The 15000-nt window shown below is 41.2% G+C and overlaps 1 protein-coding gene across 1 annotated transcript in view; it reads left to right on the top strand.

The window, feature by feature from the left end:
• The window catches only part of LOC149319487 (transmembrane protein 47-like), a 51005-nt gene that overhangs the window by 17233 nt on the left and 18772 nt on the right, over nt 1-15000 (top strand). The window contains exon 2 of the mRNA XM_089511820.1: nt 10362-10502. Within this exon, the coding sequence (XP_089367946.1) occupies nt 10362-10502 (141 nt within the window). The remainder of the gene's footprint in view (nt 1-10361; nt 10503-15000) is intronic.

Genomic DNA, 15000 nt, shown 5'->3' with positions numbered 1-15000 from the left:
TCTGTTTTCTGGACAGGTTTCCTGGTCAGTGTAAGATTGTCTCTATGGACTGTGGCCACTCCACACACACATCCACTCACTTCCCCTCACCTGCTCACTGGCAGAATACCTGGCTGGTAGGGCCTGAACCCAGGTCATAGCACTATCCTTTTCTAGCCAGGTCTCTGCGAAGCATGCCAGGTCGGCTTTTCATCCACAAGAAGAACATAAATAATATGGGTCTTATTTTTCATTGACCTGGCATTGCACAGGAGCACAGAAAGGTTCTGTGGGTGGTTTGGTTTGCTCTCCAGCCTCCTCAGGATAGCAGGGTGAATAGAAGGCAAGATAGATATTAAGCATAGATCTCTCCTTCCCTTGTAATAGCCTTTTACCTTGCCATCGCCATATCCCCCTTTGCCCAGCACAATATTAATTGCTGCTCCCTGACATTTTTCCATTTTAAAGCACCCTCAGCCTGCTGCTGCTTCTGAGCCTCTGTTGTTGCTGGTGGTAAAGAGGAGGGTGGGTGGGGCAGTTTGAAGGCCTCCTCAGCCCAAGGAAGCCCTCCGGCTACTGCAGGAGTATAGAAACCCTGAGAGGAGGGGGGAAATCTTATGGAAGCCTCTTTAGGTGTTATTTCAGGCTTGGTGCCCTCCATTTGGAGAGCTGGATGTCCTTCCAAGGTTTTTCTTCTCAGATATATACATTTATGGTATAGACATCTGAGACATCACAGATACCTAACAGAAGTGGGGTTTTTTTTTAAAAAAAAATTCTATATGGTATAGAAGTATTGCTCCTGGTTATATTTATTGTAGTGTGTCTGTCTGTCTGTCTTCTTCATGTGACAGCATTCAGAATAGTATTTAAGAAATCAAAACAATGAAGCATAAAAAAATTTCCCCTCCCCTCAAAAAATGCACTAATAAAACTCTGTATAGAAAAGCTTGCCTGAAAAGAAGATCTTAGTCAGATCAGAGAATAAAGAAGTGCAGGTATATGCTTAACTTCAGCTGGAATTCCATAGCAGGATAGTAGCTGTTGAACTGAAGGCCCAGCTCTTTGTGGTCATTTAAGCAGCTCTACAATCCACGTGGAACTCCCTGAAATAAAATTCTCAGGGAATAACCAGAATGCTGGGGGAGAAGGCATGGTAACAGCTATCATATTCAAAAATCATAAAAGGGCTTTGTACACTAGTACCAGAACACTGAGTCTTGCCCAGTAGAAAATAGACAGACAGTGCAGAGGCTTCACTAAAGGGGTTAAACATGGAAGGAACACCTGGCAGCAGCCAGACAACTGCATTCTGCACTAGCTGCAACTTGAAAACCACCATAAAGTGAGCTCTTAATGAGGAAGATCATCATAATCGTCATTAAAATATTTATACCCCACCCTATATAAACCCCACCCTAAAATATTTCAGAGAAGCAGTAAAACAAATGAAAAAAATTAAAACAATAAAATAATTTAAATATGCTAAAAACATATTATACACCATGAGTTTAAAACAGATTTAGATTTTTAAACTATGTGCAGCAGTATTTTGGATGAATTAATGAGCCTGGTGGCCTTGACAAACAGCCAAGTTTTAACTTGGTGCCTAAATGAAAAGAGTGGTGCTGCCAACTGAGTTTCCAAAGGGACAGGAATCTACAGTTGGGGTGCCACAGCTGAGAAAGCCCTCTCCCATGTCCCAAAAAGAGTGTATTAACCTCACTGTGGAACACAGAGGAGTCTCTCCCCCTAGTAGACCTTAATCCTTGGGCAGACACATATGGGGAGAAGCACTCCTTCCAGTATCAAGGTCCCAAGCCATTTAGGGCTTTAAATGTCATTACAAACACCTTGAGTTCAGACTGGAAACATATTGGCAGCCAGTGCAATTCTTTTAAGAATGGCATTATAGGCTGTTTATATGGTAGTCCAGTCAACAGTTGAGCTGCTACATTTTGCACTAGCAGTAGCTTCTGGATCCTCATCAAGGGCAGCTCCATGTAAAGCACAATATAGTAGTCAAATCAGTAAGGGACTCTACAGACAGCCCCTAAGGGTTGGTGGGAGGCTGCCCCTTTCCTTGCCAGATCAGGGCTACGGCAACTACAAGTCATGGCCCCAATCTGGCCTTTCCGTGGTGCAAAAAGCTGCAAAATGCCAGGACATTGAAATCATTATTGGAGGTAATCTTTTGGGGCCTATCAGCCATCAGAAATGAGATAGATGAGGATCTGATATAGGTTCTTTTTTGTTATTACTATGGCATCCTGTCTATCTTATCACCCCAGAAAAAAAATCCCTGGTGACAGTCTTTTGGGGGCTTTTCATTGCCTAGTTATTTTGGGGGGAGGGGGGATATATCATGTTTTATTTTGTTTTGAATAGTGCTGGTCCAAAAAATTTATCCCAGAAGTTTTTGCAAGTATACCCCAAAGATTGGACTGATTTTAACAGTTCTTTGGTTTGATTTCATACCCTTAAATAAAAGTTATTCAAACCTTTAAAGGTATTCAAAGCCTTCTCTTTTTTCTCTCTTCTACCAAACAACACCAAAAGGATTGTTGACATTTCAAATGGCAGCTTAGTTCCCTGGCTACATTCCCAGGACAGAATATCCCTAAAACCAGGCCATGTTAATGATACAGACACATTCCCAGAGATATTCTTCAGGGTGGAGATAGGAAAACTGCTCTCAGAGCCACAATGAAGTCAGCCCCCTTTCTTCCTACAACAGCCATGGGACTGATTTATTGTCATGAAGTAGTATCACTCCTAAAAGCATTTATTTGTGTATTTATTTGCTTGGAACTCCACCTTTACAGTATACAGAACCCAAAACAGCTTATAGCTTAAGTTGAAGCAAAAGACAATTAAACAATATAGAGTATAAAAGTTTTTTTTTAAAAAAAAATATTAAGTAAATGATCCATTAAAAAACTTAAAACAGTTGAAGATAACACCACAGCATACCTGTCTCAGAAATGCAGATAAACTGCTGGTTGAAATGGTATGTATTTTTTAATAAAAGAAATGGAAGAACCTTTGGGCACCTTATATCTCAAAGAGAGATCCTTAAATGTGATGCCACTTTCCACTGAAAGCCTCCAGATATCATAAACCTCCTTGCTTTTCTGGAGGACGAATGGTGCCATGAGAAGTGTGAGAAGAGAAAGGTTTAGTCTACCCAGCTTTCACTCACATATTTCGAAAGTTGATCTCACTTTTTTATAGCCAGTTGTTTAAATGCTGTTTTATTGTATTTTTAATGAATGAAGTTAGATAAATATTATACATGTGCAACAGAATTTGTTCATTTTATTTAGGAGCTGTTATACCATAGCTCTTGCTAAATTTCATTAGCTTCAAGAGTCTTCATAACTCCTGCAGTAAGATATTCTAAATTAGCTGGGGGATTTTAACCCTCCACACTCATTAAATTGGCTTTGAAAATCTCAGCTCAGAATTATTGGGTGTATTGTGTTCAACCTGGTGTGTGCCATCAGTTTTATAACATAATGCCCTATTTCTTTTGCCAAGAAGTCCTATTTTAAAATTAATGCAACTTTGTGAATGGAGATCATACAAACTAAGTTAGGAAACTAATCAACTTTTGTTTCACCATAAAACCTGTTACAATGCGCCCGCACCATGTGTGGATGCATTTTACACGGCTTCCAGCTTATGCGCACAAGGGGAGAAAAACAATGGCGCATGCACGCACACACCACACCGCCACATGCACATGTCCCATTATTTCCTATGGGTCTCGAGCATAGGAGGATTTCCCCCTAAGTGGGGGGGGGGGGGTCCGGAACAGATCCCCCGCATAAGAAGAGGACCCACTATACTTTGTAATGTAAACTTGTATGAAGGTTTGTTCTTAGAGGAAGAGTCAAAACAAAACAAGTAACACTGTTCTCATTTTTGTACCTATGACTAGATGAATGAAGTTAGAAATGAAAGTGTAACTATTAGCAATGCAACTGTAAGGCATCCTGAGCAATACATAACAATACATAGCTCTCATCACTAAATTGGATAGAACAATTCTCCTGGAGCAAGAGTGATGAAGTATCTCCAGCAAAGCCCAAAACAGCAGTTGTTAGAATCCCTAATGTGGAGCATATGGCTATATATTTTGGAAACCATTAGCTTTTTAATTATTAAATAAAATATTATTAATAACTTATATAGACTTATTTAAAATAGTAGCTATTTACAAGAGTATGTAATGGTACTAAACTCTGGTACAAAAACTTGAAAGAATGTTTGTTGAACTGCAAAAATATGCAACATTTTAAAAACTATACATGCATTCAGGAAAATACCCTAAACAATAATGACTTCCCACTTAGAACACATTCATATAACATCATACAGTTGTAAAAACATAGGTGTGTCAGTTTCTTTGAAGGTTGGTTAGGAAAGGAGAGGAAAAGATGTATTTTGCTCTGAGTCTAAAAAATCAGCTTTTGCATGAAGTGTAACAGGTTCTGGAGAACATGTTTCTTTCTTGTTCTCTTAACTTCTTCCTCCATTCATAGGCACTGTTTCATTGCTTACGTTTTGGTTTACACATGTCCCACAAGCTGAAATAAAAATGTTACAACATTTTTGTTTGCCAACAGTCTCAAGAATTTGGTCAGGAGGGCTTTAAACTGAGTTATGTGGGGGAGGGAGACAGTATTCTGGAAGGCAAAAGGGCTGGAGAATATAGCCAAACTGTCATAGAGGGAAGTGCGAGGACCCAATAGTGGGAGGCAAAAAAACTTGCACAGGCAGCAAGTAAAGGGGGAAAATAGTCTTCAATGTCTATACACTAATGCACAGAGCATGGGAAATAAGCAAGATGAACTTGAACTCCTAGTACAACAAAGCAAATATGATATAATAGGCATCACTGAAACCTGGTGGGATGAGTCTCATGACTGGAATGTAGAAATACAGGCGTATAACCTTTTTAAAGAGAAACAGGCCAAACAGGAAAGGAGGAGGAATATCACTATATGTCAGAGATATTTACACCAGTGAAGAGATCCAGGACATCAGTACTGGAAGCCAGGTGGACAGCATCTGGATAAAAATTAAAGGGGAGGGAAACAACAAGGATGTTATGGTGGAAGGGGTTGTTCCCACTTAAGATTTGAAACGATTTAAAATACGTTTTTAATAAAATCGATTCAAAATAACACTGTTCTTATCCCGCTATCCGAATCACTTTGTTCATCGTTCCCATCTGGTTATTTAAATCGAAGTTTTTACCTGCAAGCGTTCCTACTTGGCATGAAATCGGTGTTTAAATAAAGCGAGTCTTCTCCTCCATACCTTATTTGGAGCTGTCAATCAATAGTACGTCAGAATGACGTAACGTTAATCCGGAATATTTGGAAGCGATTTATCTTTTGGCATCGTTTCCATTTCATTGACTGTTTGTGAATTTAGCGAATTTATGAAAGCGAATTTAGGAAACCCAAGCTCTTTCCAGAGGAACTATGGGATAGGTTTTGCATGACAGCATCCCCTCTTCATGTCTCCCAAAAGACAGCCAGGGAGAATCCCTTCAGAGAGCCCAGAGATCAATGAAGGAGGCTGCTGGAAAAGCAGGGAGGGAGCACTCTTCCCAAAGATTCTCTTTCCAGGGTTGGAGGAGAAGGCAGATTCCATTTGAGAAAGGGAGGGAGAAAGGCTCTTGATCAGAGCCCTTCCTTGCCTGGGCGAGATCAGATGCCTCCTCGCGAGGAGCCTTCCCTTCCCTGCCTGGGCGAGATCAGATGCCTCCTCGCGAGGAGCCTTCCCTTCCCTGTCTGGGCGAGATCAGATGCCTCCTCGCGAGGAGCCTTCCCTTCCCTGCCTGGGCGAGATCAGATGCCTCCTCGCGAGGAGCCTTCCCTTCCCTGCCTGGGCGAGATCAGATGCCTCCTCGCGAGGAGCCTTCCCTTCCCTGCCTGGGCGAGATCAGATGCCTCCTCGCGAGGAGCCTTCCCTTCCCTGCCTGGGCGAGATCAGATGCCTCCTCGCGAGGAGCCTTCCCTTCCCTTCCCTGCCTGGGCGAGATCAGAGCCCAAGCGGGCAGGGAATGCCTCTTCGAGAGGAGCCTTCCCTTCCTGCCTCTCCTCCGTTAGAAATGGGCTCTCCCCACACAGAGGGGAGGTTGCAAAAATAAAAATAATCCTTATCTCTTATTGAAAGACCACAGCGGACAAAGGGGTGAGGGAAGCAAAAAAGGCACAGAGATCAATGGGAGCACAGAGATCAATGGGAGAGGCTTCTGGCAAAGCGAAGCTCTTTCCAGAGGAACTATGGGATAGGTTTTGGAGGGCAGCATCCTGTCTCCCAAGACAGCCAGGGAGAATCCCTTCAGAGAGCACAGAGATCAATGGGAGAGGCTTCTGGCAAAGCGAAGCTCTTTCCAGAGGAACTATGGGAGAATCCCTTCAGAGAGCCCAGAGATCAATGAAGGAGGCGGCTGGAAAAGCAGGGAGGGAGCACTCTTCCCAAAGATTCTCTTTCCAGGGTTGGAGGAGAAGGCAGATTCCATTTGAGAAAGGGAGAGAGAAAGGCTCTATCCCCCCCCCCCATTGATTAGAGCCCTTCCCTGCCTGGGCGAGATCAGATGTCTCCTCGCGAGGAGCCATCCCTTCCCTGCCTCTCCTCCGTTAGAAATGGGCTCTCCCCACACAGAGGGGAGGTTGCAATCCACCGGGGGAAGCCTTGAGCAGCCGGGACTTCAGGTGTTTAAAGCGCTGAAGAGATTAAGCACCTGTAAACCATTAAAATAAAAAATAAAAATAATCCTTATCTCTTATTGAAAGACCACAGCGGACAAAGGGGTGAGGGAAGCAAAAATGGCGACAGCCAGACGGATGGGGACAGAAAGGGCAACTCCCCCAAGGCCAGCCCCATCGCAGTCCGCTCCTCCCATTCATCTAACGCAATTTCAAAGGCTGTCGTTCCTATTTAAATGCTCCGGTTCCTAAATCGAATCAATAGAAAAACGTAGGTCGGACCCTAGTGTTTTTTTAACACGCGTTAAATGAGGAAAACTCGATTCAAAATTTTATTCCGCTCTACAATTCGATTTGTAGTGGGGGCGATTGCGGGTTGCTCTAGAACCGTTCTAGGTTTAAATTGGATCCTAATAGGAATGCCACTCCTTGGATTCGATTCAGAACGCGGGGTTTCACCTAGTGAGAACAACCCCGAAGTCTACTACAGTCAGATGGAAGAATTTGATGACACTTTTCTAGAACAGATAACTACACACTCAGAAAGGAGACATGTAGTAGTGATAGGTGACTTCAACTATCCTGGTATTTGCTGGAATTCAAACTCAGGCAAATCCTCAAAGTCTAGCAAATTCCTCACTTGCCTTGAAGACAATTTCATTGTCCAAAAGGTGGAAGAGGCAACAAGGAGATCAGCTATTTTGGATCTGATCCTAACCAACAAGGATGACTTGATTAACGGGGAGCAAGTGGTGGAAGTGACCATGTTCTCCTGGAGTTTGTTATATAGTGAAAAGGAGAAGCCAGGCATAGTCAGACACACATTTTAGACTTTACGAAAGCTGATTTCAGTACACTTAGAGAAGTACTTGGGGTGATCCCATGGTCAGAAATACTAAAGGAGAAGGGAGTTCAGGATGGATGGAAGTTTGTCAAAAGGGAGATACTGAAGGCACAATTGAGCTAACTTTTAAATGGAACATGTATAAGAAATGGAAAAATAGAGAAATCACCAAAGGGGAATTCAAATAGCTAGCATGTGTAGGGGTAAAGTCAGAAAAGCTAAAGCACAGAAAGAACTCAGGCATGCTAGAGAGATTAAGAACGATAAAAAGAACTTTTTTGGATATGTCCATAGCAAAAGGAAGAAAAAGGAAACGGTAGGGCCACTACATGGAAAAGATGGCAAAAGGCTAACAGGGGACAGAGAAGAGACAGAATTACTCAACATCTTCTTTGCCTCCATCTTCTCAGAAAAGGAAAAGGGTGTTCAAACCTGAGGATAATGGAGCAGAGGACAGAATAGGGGAATTTCAGCACAGAATAAGTAAAGAGATAGTACAGGAATATCTGGTTAATCTAAATGAATTTAAGTCTCCAGGACCAGATGAACTACATCCATCTATTAAAAGAACTGACAAATGTACTATCGGAGCCATTGATAATAATCTTTGAGAACTCCTGGAGAACAGGAGAAGTCCCAGCAGATTGGAGGAGGGTAAACGTCCCCATCTTCAAAAAGGGAAAAAAAGAGGATCTCAACAATTATCGTCCAGTTAGTCTAACATCTAAACCAGGAAAGATTCTAGAGCAGATCATTAAACAGAAAGTCTGTGAACATCTAGAAGGCAATTCCATAATCACAAAAAGTCGACATGGGTTTCAGAGAAACAAGTCATGCCAGACAAATCTAATCTCTTATTCTGATAAAATTACCAGCTTGTTAGATGAAGGGAATGATGTGGATAAAGTATATCTTGATTTCAGTAAGGCTTTTGACAGGGTTTCCCATGATATTCTTGCAAACAAGCTTGTAAATGTGAGCTAGGCAATGTATCTCTTACATGGATATATAACTGGTTGACCAGCCGAACCCAGAGGGTGATCAACAATGGCTCCTTTTCATCCTGGAGTGAAGTTACCAGTGGGGCCCCACAGGGCTCTGTCCTGGGGCCAGTGCTATTCAACATCTTTATCAATGACTTGTATGACAGAATTGGGTGCATACTTATCAAATTTGAAGATGACAACTTGAAATACTGTGTCCAGTTCTGGGCACCACAATTCAAAAAGGATGTTGAGAAACTGGAGTGTATCCAAAGGAGGACGACTAAAATGGCGAAGGGACTGGAAACCAGTTAGGGAACTGGGGAAGTTTAGCCTGAAGAAGAGAAGGTTGAGAGGTGATATGTTATCCCTGTTTAAATATTTGAAGGGATGTCATATTGAGGAGGGAGCAAGCTTGTTTTCTGCTGCTCCAGAGAACAGGACCCAGAATAATGGATGCAAGCTCCAGGAAAAGAGATTCCACTTCAACATTAGGAGGAACTTCCTGTCAGTTAGGGCTGTTGGACAGTGGGACACACTCCCTCGGAGTGTAGTGGAGTCTCCTTCCTTGGAGGTCTTTAAACAGAGGCTGGATGATCATCTGTCGGGGATGCTTTGATTGAGATTTCCTGCATGGCAGGCGGTTGGACTGGATGGCCCTTGTGGTCTTTTCCAACTCTATGATTCTATGATTCTATATCTTAATTTAGTGCCCCAGTGATTCATCATCATGGCCAAAGGACGGGCTCAGTTATACCCTCCAGGCCAAGGCTTGGATTGTAGGATTGGGTACAGAATTGATATCTCTGAAGTAGAGAAATGCAATTAATAATTAATAATAATAATTTGTTTTATTTATATACCGCTATTCCAAAGATCATAGCGGAGAACAGCAAGTAAGCTAATTAGCAAGTAAGCTAATTTGCCCCCAACAGTCTGGGTACTCATTTTAGCGACCTCGGAAGGATGCAAGCCTGAGTCGAGCTTGGGCCCTTTTGCTGGTCTTGAACTCGCAACCTTGTGGTTTTGAGTGAATGGCTGCAGTACAGGCATTTAACCACTGCGCCACCAGGGCTCCTTTTTGGCATCCTCATTTTTCATTCATTATTCAAATATACATAGGACCCATTGGTATCTTAAGGCCCATGGATGACTAACTAATCCAAGTTTGTTCATTTGCAAATAGTTCTTGTTGATTTTAATATGGTTTTCCAATAAAATTTGGCAAACCAAAGTAAACCTAGACTATCCAAAGCTTCAATCCTATGCACACTTTCCTAGGAGTAAATCCCATCAAACACAGTGTGGCATACTTCTGAGAAAGCTTGCATAGGATCATTTTGTATGTTCAGAAGTGTGTGCATGTGTACAAGTTCTTTCCAGTTTCCTGCAGATTTATGGCAACCCCATGGATTTCATAGAGTTTTCTTAGGCAAGGAATATGCAGAGGTGGTTTTGGCAGTTCCCTCCTGTGAAATATAGCCTACAGCATTGGTTTTTGTTGGCTGTCTCCCATTCAAGTACTAACCAGGGCTAACCCTGCTTAGCTTCCAAGATCAAGATGTACCTGTCACCTCTGGGTATATACTGTTTGTCCCTATGTAAAGGAGTGTGAAGACTGTTAATTGATATGTAGTATCAGAATGGTGTTATTAAAACACATGGACTTTATCTAAATCGGATGAAAATTTTGCCCTGTGGATAAACTCTCAAAACAGTCTCACAGAATTACTAATGGCCTAGTCTGTCCTTTGCCTTTTGCATAAATACTAATTTCTGTATGTTAGCTTCAAGTATCTGTGTTTCTTTCTTTCTTTCTTTCTACAGACTGGCAGATTGCTACACTTTCTATGCTGCTAGGAGGTGCTGCTATAATTCTTATAGCTTTCTTGGTTGGATTAATTTCTATCTGTGTGGGATCACGACGGAGGTTCTACAGACCAGTTGCTGTCATGCTGTTTGCAGCAGGTAAATAAATTTTTTCTCTGAAGTATATTAAAATTTGAAAACTGTAGCTCTACATCTGTGCAGAAAATGGATGTGATTTTTGTCCTGTGATCCAGAGGTGTATCTAAAGTTGATAATTATACAGCACCACCATCTTTTCTTCACATGGACCAGAAAGTCTTGATTCAATCTCTGTTCAGATATTGGTAAGGTGTGTGTTCCACTCATCGAGAATAGAGTGCACTACATTCATCCACTCTGCTTTTACTTTCTTCCTACAAATGCAACATGCCTAAAGAGGTAGTTGTGTTACATCTGTGGAGGATCTCCCCTTGTGTAAGAATGAAGAAAAATAGAGATTCTGGTGTGTGTGGAGAACTGCTGTGGATACAATGATGTTTACTCTTCAGACACATGACTGATAACCATTAGGAGATCTAGTTAACTCATCTTTTCACATGGGCAGTAGTCATCCTTCTTGAACACTTGAATGTGGCTTGATCCTCACCCTAGAACCCACATACAGACCATTTATAGGTTATCAGATTATACATTAATTCTTAATTCTACCTGTTTTGCATGATCATACTGTTGTTAAAATGATAATTTATTATTCAGGTGACAACTCAAGGGCATGCAATAATTAAAGAGCTATTTTCATGTGTGAATGTTGCAACCCCTGGTAATTATCAAAGGGTTTTCAAGAATGGCTGTGAAAATGTTGGATTCTGGTTATGCTGGTTAAAAATATGCTGCTGTAGCAGGTTAGGATAAGGCACAAGCCTCTTATGCCATGAGAACTGCTCTGCTGTTGAAATTTTGCTGACACAAGATCTACAAATGAGGTAAAGCAGGGGCAGGGAAAATGAAAGTTACAGGATCCAAACCTCTTTGCACCCAGAAAGACACGGCAACAGTGCTGACAGGAAGGTAAGCCATGGTGAAGACAGTACAAAGGAATTTCAAATAGATCTATGATTGGAGTGGTTTGGATTCAGCATACCTCTTTGCTGGCCTAACACAGCTGGCTCTTGGCCATCTTGGCCAGTTAGAACTGAATTCTTGTTCCTCCTAAATGATGTGAATTAATGCCATTGTAGTTAGGTTTTAATAACTAACTTGATAGCCAGTCCACAGTACAAATTTGTGTTGCCAAATTGTTTTCTTTAGATAGGTAGCTGCCTGTGATCTGAATGCATATTGTGAATTAGATTAAATGAGGGGGGAACTGTAACTATGACTACCCATTTTACAGTACTTGTGAACATGCCGATGGCTGCTTAGTCTCTGTCTAGGCACCACTAATCACAATAGGCTCTGTCCACGGTGTCAAGTATCCTTGAACAGGATTGTGTGAAATAAGTTGGCAATCACTTGCCCACTCAGTCTATTTATAGAAGTAAATAACCCTACATTGTTGTTAGAGGGGCATTGCTTTTGTAACATTTTGATTCCTGTTTTGAAATGCATTGTGGGTAGTCATAACTGGCAAAATTCCAAGCTGTCACAAGAGCCAAATCTTTAAATGTATCAGTTTTGATGAGTTTTATTTAAAATCTCCCTCTCTCTCTCTTTTTTCCCTTTTCTGATAAGCTAAATGCTATTTTTCTAATACTTTTGAAAATACTTAAGTATTAGCTTTTGAAACTATTCATATGAAAATAAATAGGATTAAATTGAAAGGTGTTTTTATCTTCTCCATTCATTGTGTTAAGTTTGCTTTTTGTTACTAATTTCAATAGCTTTCTCACAGTAAAGGCTTTATTTTGTTTTTCAAAGCATCTAAGGAAAGAACGTATGCCACAGAAATTTTTTTTTAAAGGCCTATATAAATAGACTATCCAAAGGGCGCTTTCTAATGCAATGCATAATGGCCATACTGAAATCATCTCTCAATATGCAATCCCATGTCTTTTTGGTTGGCCAATAACAGATTGCCTTTTTTTTAAACACCTGAGGTTTCCAAGCATAGCTTCTCTTCATTCTGTCAATCATATGTGTATTGGAACTGAAACAGTAAGCCTGTCTGATAGCCCATAATGGAAAGAATGACAGAACCATCTACTCTGCTAGATGGATTTAAAAAATCTCATTTACAAGGATGTGGAAAGATAGGCACATAGTATTTCAAGAACTGAAATAATTATAAGGGAAGGTATCCTACTGCCCCCTGCTGTTTCCATTATTTTATTTAAACTATTGCAGTTCAGCACAAAAAGAGGACACTGTTGTTTGTTTACATTAGATCTCTTATTATCTTGTTTTGTTTTCAAAGAAACAGATTCATGGGATAGATTGTTTTGATCTTCATATAATTTTATTGCAGACCACAATAAACATGATTTATTTTAGAAACATATTTTAGAGTGCCCTTTGCTGCTAAATTTGTTTTGTTACTTCTCTTTGTATCTTTGATGCTGGCTCCCATGTCAACTGTAATGTAGTTATTCAAAACATAGCCCATTTCAGAAAGCAAGAAACATGAAAAGGGCAGTAGACATGAAAAATTGACGAAGCAGGATCAGATAATCTGGTAGGTATTTGACCAAGGACATGAAAAATTGGATATGCTTCTAGCCAAATAGGAATGTGGGCTGGATGCCAAGCATTGCTTGAGCATTTTCAAATGAAGTGGGCCAGAACACAAATTTTTACTAATCTCAAGAGCTTTGCTTCTGGGCTTGGTAAAAACGAATTTTGGCCTTTCCAGGTTTGTTATTCTATATTTTATGACAGAGAAAACTCTACTGAGTCACCAAGGAAAAAAACCTTCCCTCAGCACTGCTGAAAAGATAGGAGTACTGCAGAGTGATATTTAGATTGCAGCTCTATGCAGTTATGCTTGAAATTAAGTCGCAACAAAACAAGTGAGGCTAACATTTTAATATTGATGCATTTGTGTTATTGACAAAAAAACAGAAGCTACATATGCTACAAATGCCATCATCATCATTACCATTCAGGGCAAAAGTTTGTTTGAAGTATGTTTCTGAGGTTCATTAGAATCGCCTCCATTCCTCAGAGGTGAATCTTGTTACATTTTGGTTGGGAGGGGGGGGAATTGCACCTTGCAGTACTACCTTGTTGAAGTTAGCAGTATGCTTGCAGTATTGACTTTTTACTTTGTTGAAAAGTAACAAAATGAATAAAACAATTTGAATTACTGTAAATGGCACTTAAAATATCAGTTTTTACAAGTACTAAAGATTTCATCAAATGATCAAATCAGAGTTTGAAAGCAGCAGTTCATGGATTACAAACCAGCTGGAACTTTACTAGTCATCTAAAGATGAAAGGACAGGAAGCCTGGGGAAGTAAGAGGAAGTTCTGCAATTATGGACACAGTCTCTTGTGTTCACCTGCATAGTGCATAGTATGGGTTGCACAAACCATGGATGACAAACCTGAAAACAGCCTGTTTCTGAGGCATCTAGGCAGTTCTGCTGCATGTTTTCTCCATGGTCTACCATTTCATCAGCTATGACCATAATTAAGCTGGGTGTGAAACTAAACAAAAAGGTTCATACATGAGCTAAGAGAAATATTTAAAAATAAGTATAGCCTCCATGTTGTTGTAGGCCTCATTAATTTCATCAGGTTTGTTTACACAAGGAATACTCAGAGGTAGCTTGTCATTGGTTTCCTCAGAATATAGCCTACCAAATCTGGTATTCTGTGTGGGCCACCCTTCCAAGTATGATCCTGCTTAGCTTCTGAAAATGGTTTACAGAGAATATATTAATGGAATGTGACCAGCTGTAGCTCATGCTCAGGGAGATCTCCAAATAATAATAATAATAATAAGTTTTATTTATAGACCGCTATTCCACAATGATCATAGTGGTGTACAGTAAAAATTGCAATACAATACAAAAAATTCCAAAGCCTCTCTCCCCCTCAAGATGGTGGTCGGGAGGAGGGCTCTTAGTCTTTCCAGGCCAGGCCTCTCTCCCCCTCAAGATGGTGGTTGGGAGGAGGGCTCTTAGTCTTTCCAGGCCAGGCCTCTCTCCCCCTCAAGATGGTGGTCGGGAGGAGGGCTCTTAGTCTTTCCAGGCCAGGCCTCTCTCCCCCTCAACATGGTGGTCGGGAGGAGGGCTCTTAGTCTTTCCAGGCCAGGCCTCTCTCCCCCTCAAGAAAGCTTACTAAGACATGTTCTGACACTTCACAGCCTCCTTGCACCTGTCATTTTGGAGTTTCCTTGTTGTATCCTGTCATGTCTTCTTGGTTATAGAATTGTAGAAATCCCTGGGGCCTTATTCAACAGTCTTGGCCGGGGTGGGGGGTGGGGGTTGCAATAGGTACTCTGAAGGTTATCAAGAAATAGGAGTACTTTGCGGTTGTAATGAAAGTGAAAAACATCAGCGCTATACTTAGCTCTATACATCAGCTCTATACTCATGCCCCCTTGCCTCCCGGACTTCTGCTTGGAGCTGTGTTTGTTGCTGCCGGGCAGTCTCCTGGGTTGTTAGAGGTGCGCAACTGCGCACTGGCCCAGGAGCCGCCCACAGACTGTTTCCGG

Source organism: Sceloporus occidentalis, unplaced genomic scaffold (genome assembly GCF_023333645.1).
Source record: "Sceloporus occidentalis isolate IW3139 unplaced genomic scaffold, rSceOcc1.0.p SCAF_2, whole genome shotgun sequence".
Classification (NCBI taxonomy): domain Eukaryota; kingdom Metazoa; phylum Chordata; class Lepidosauria; order Squamata; family Phrynosomatidae; genus Sceloporus; species Sceloporus occidentalis.
This window is presented reverse-complemented; position numbering and strand designations above follow the sequence as displayed.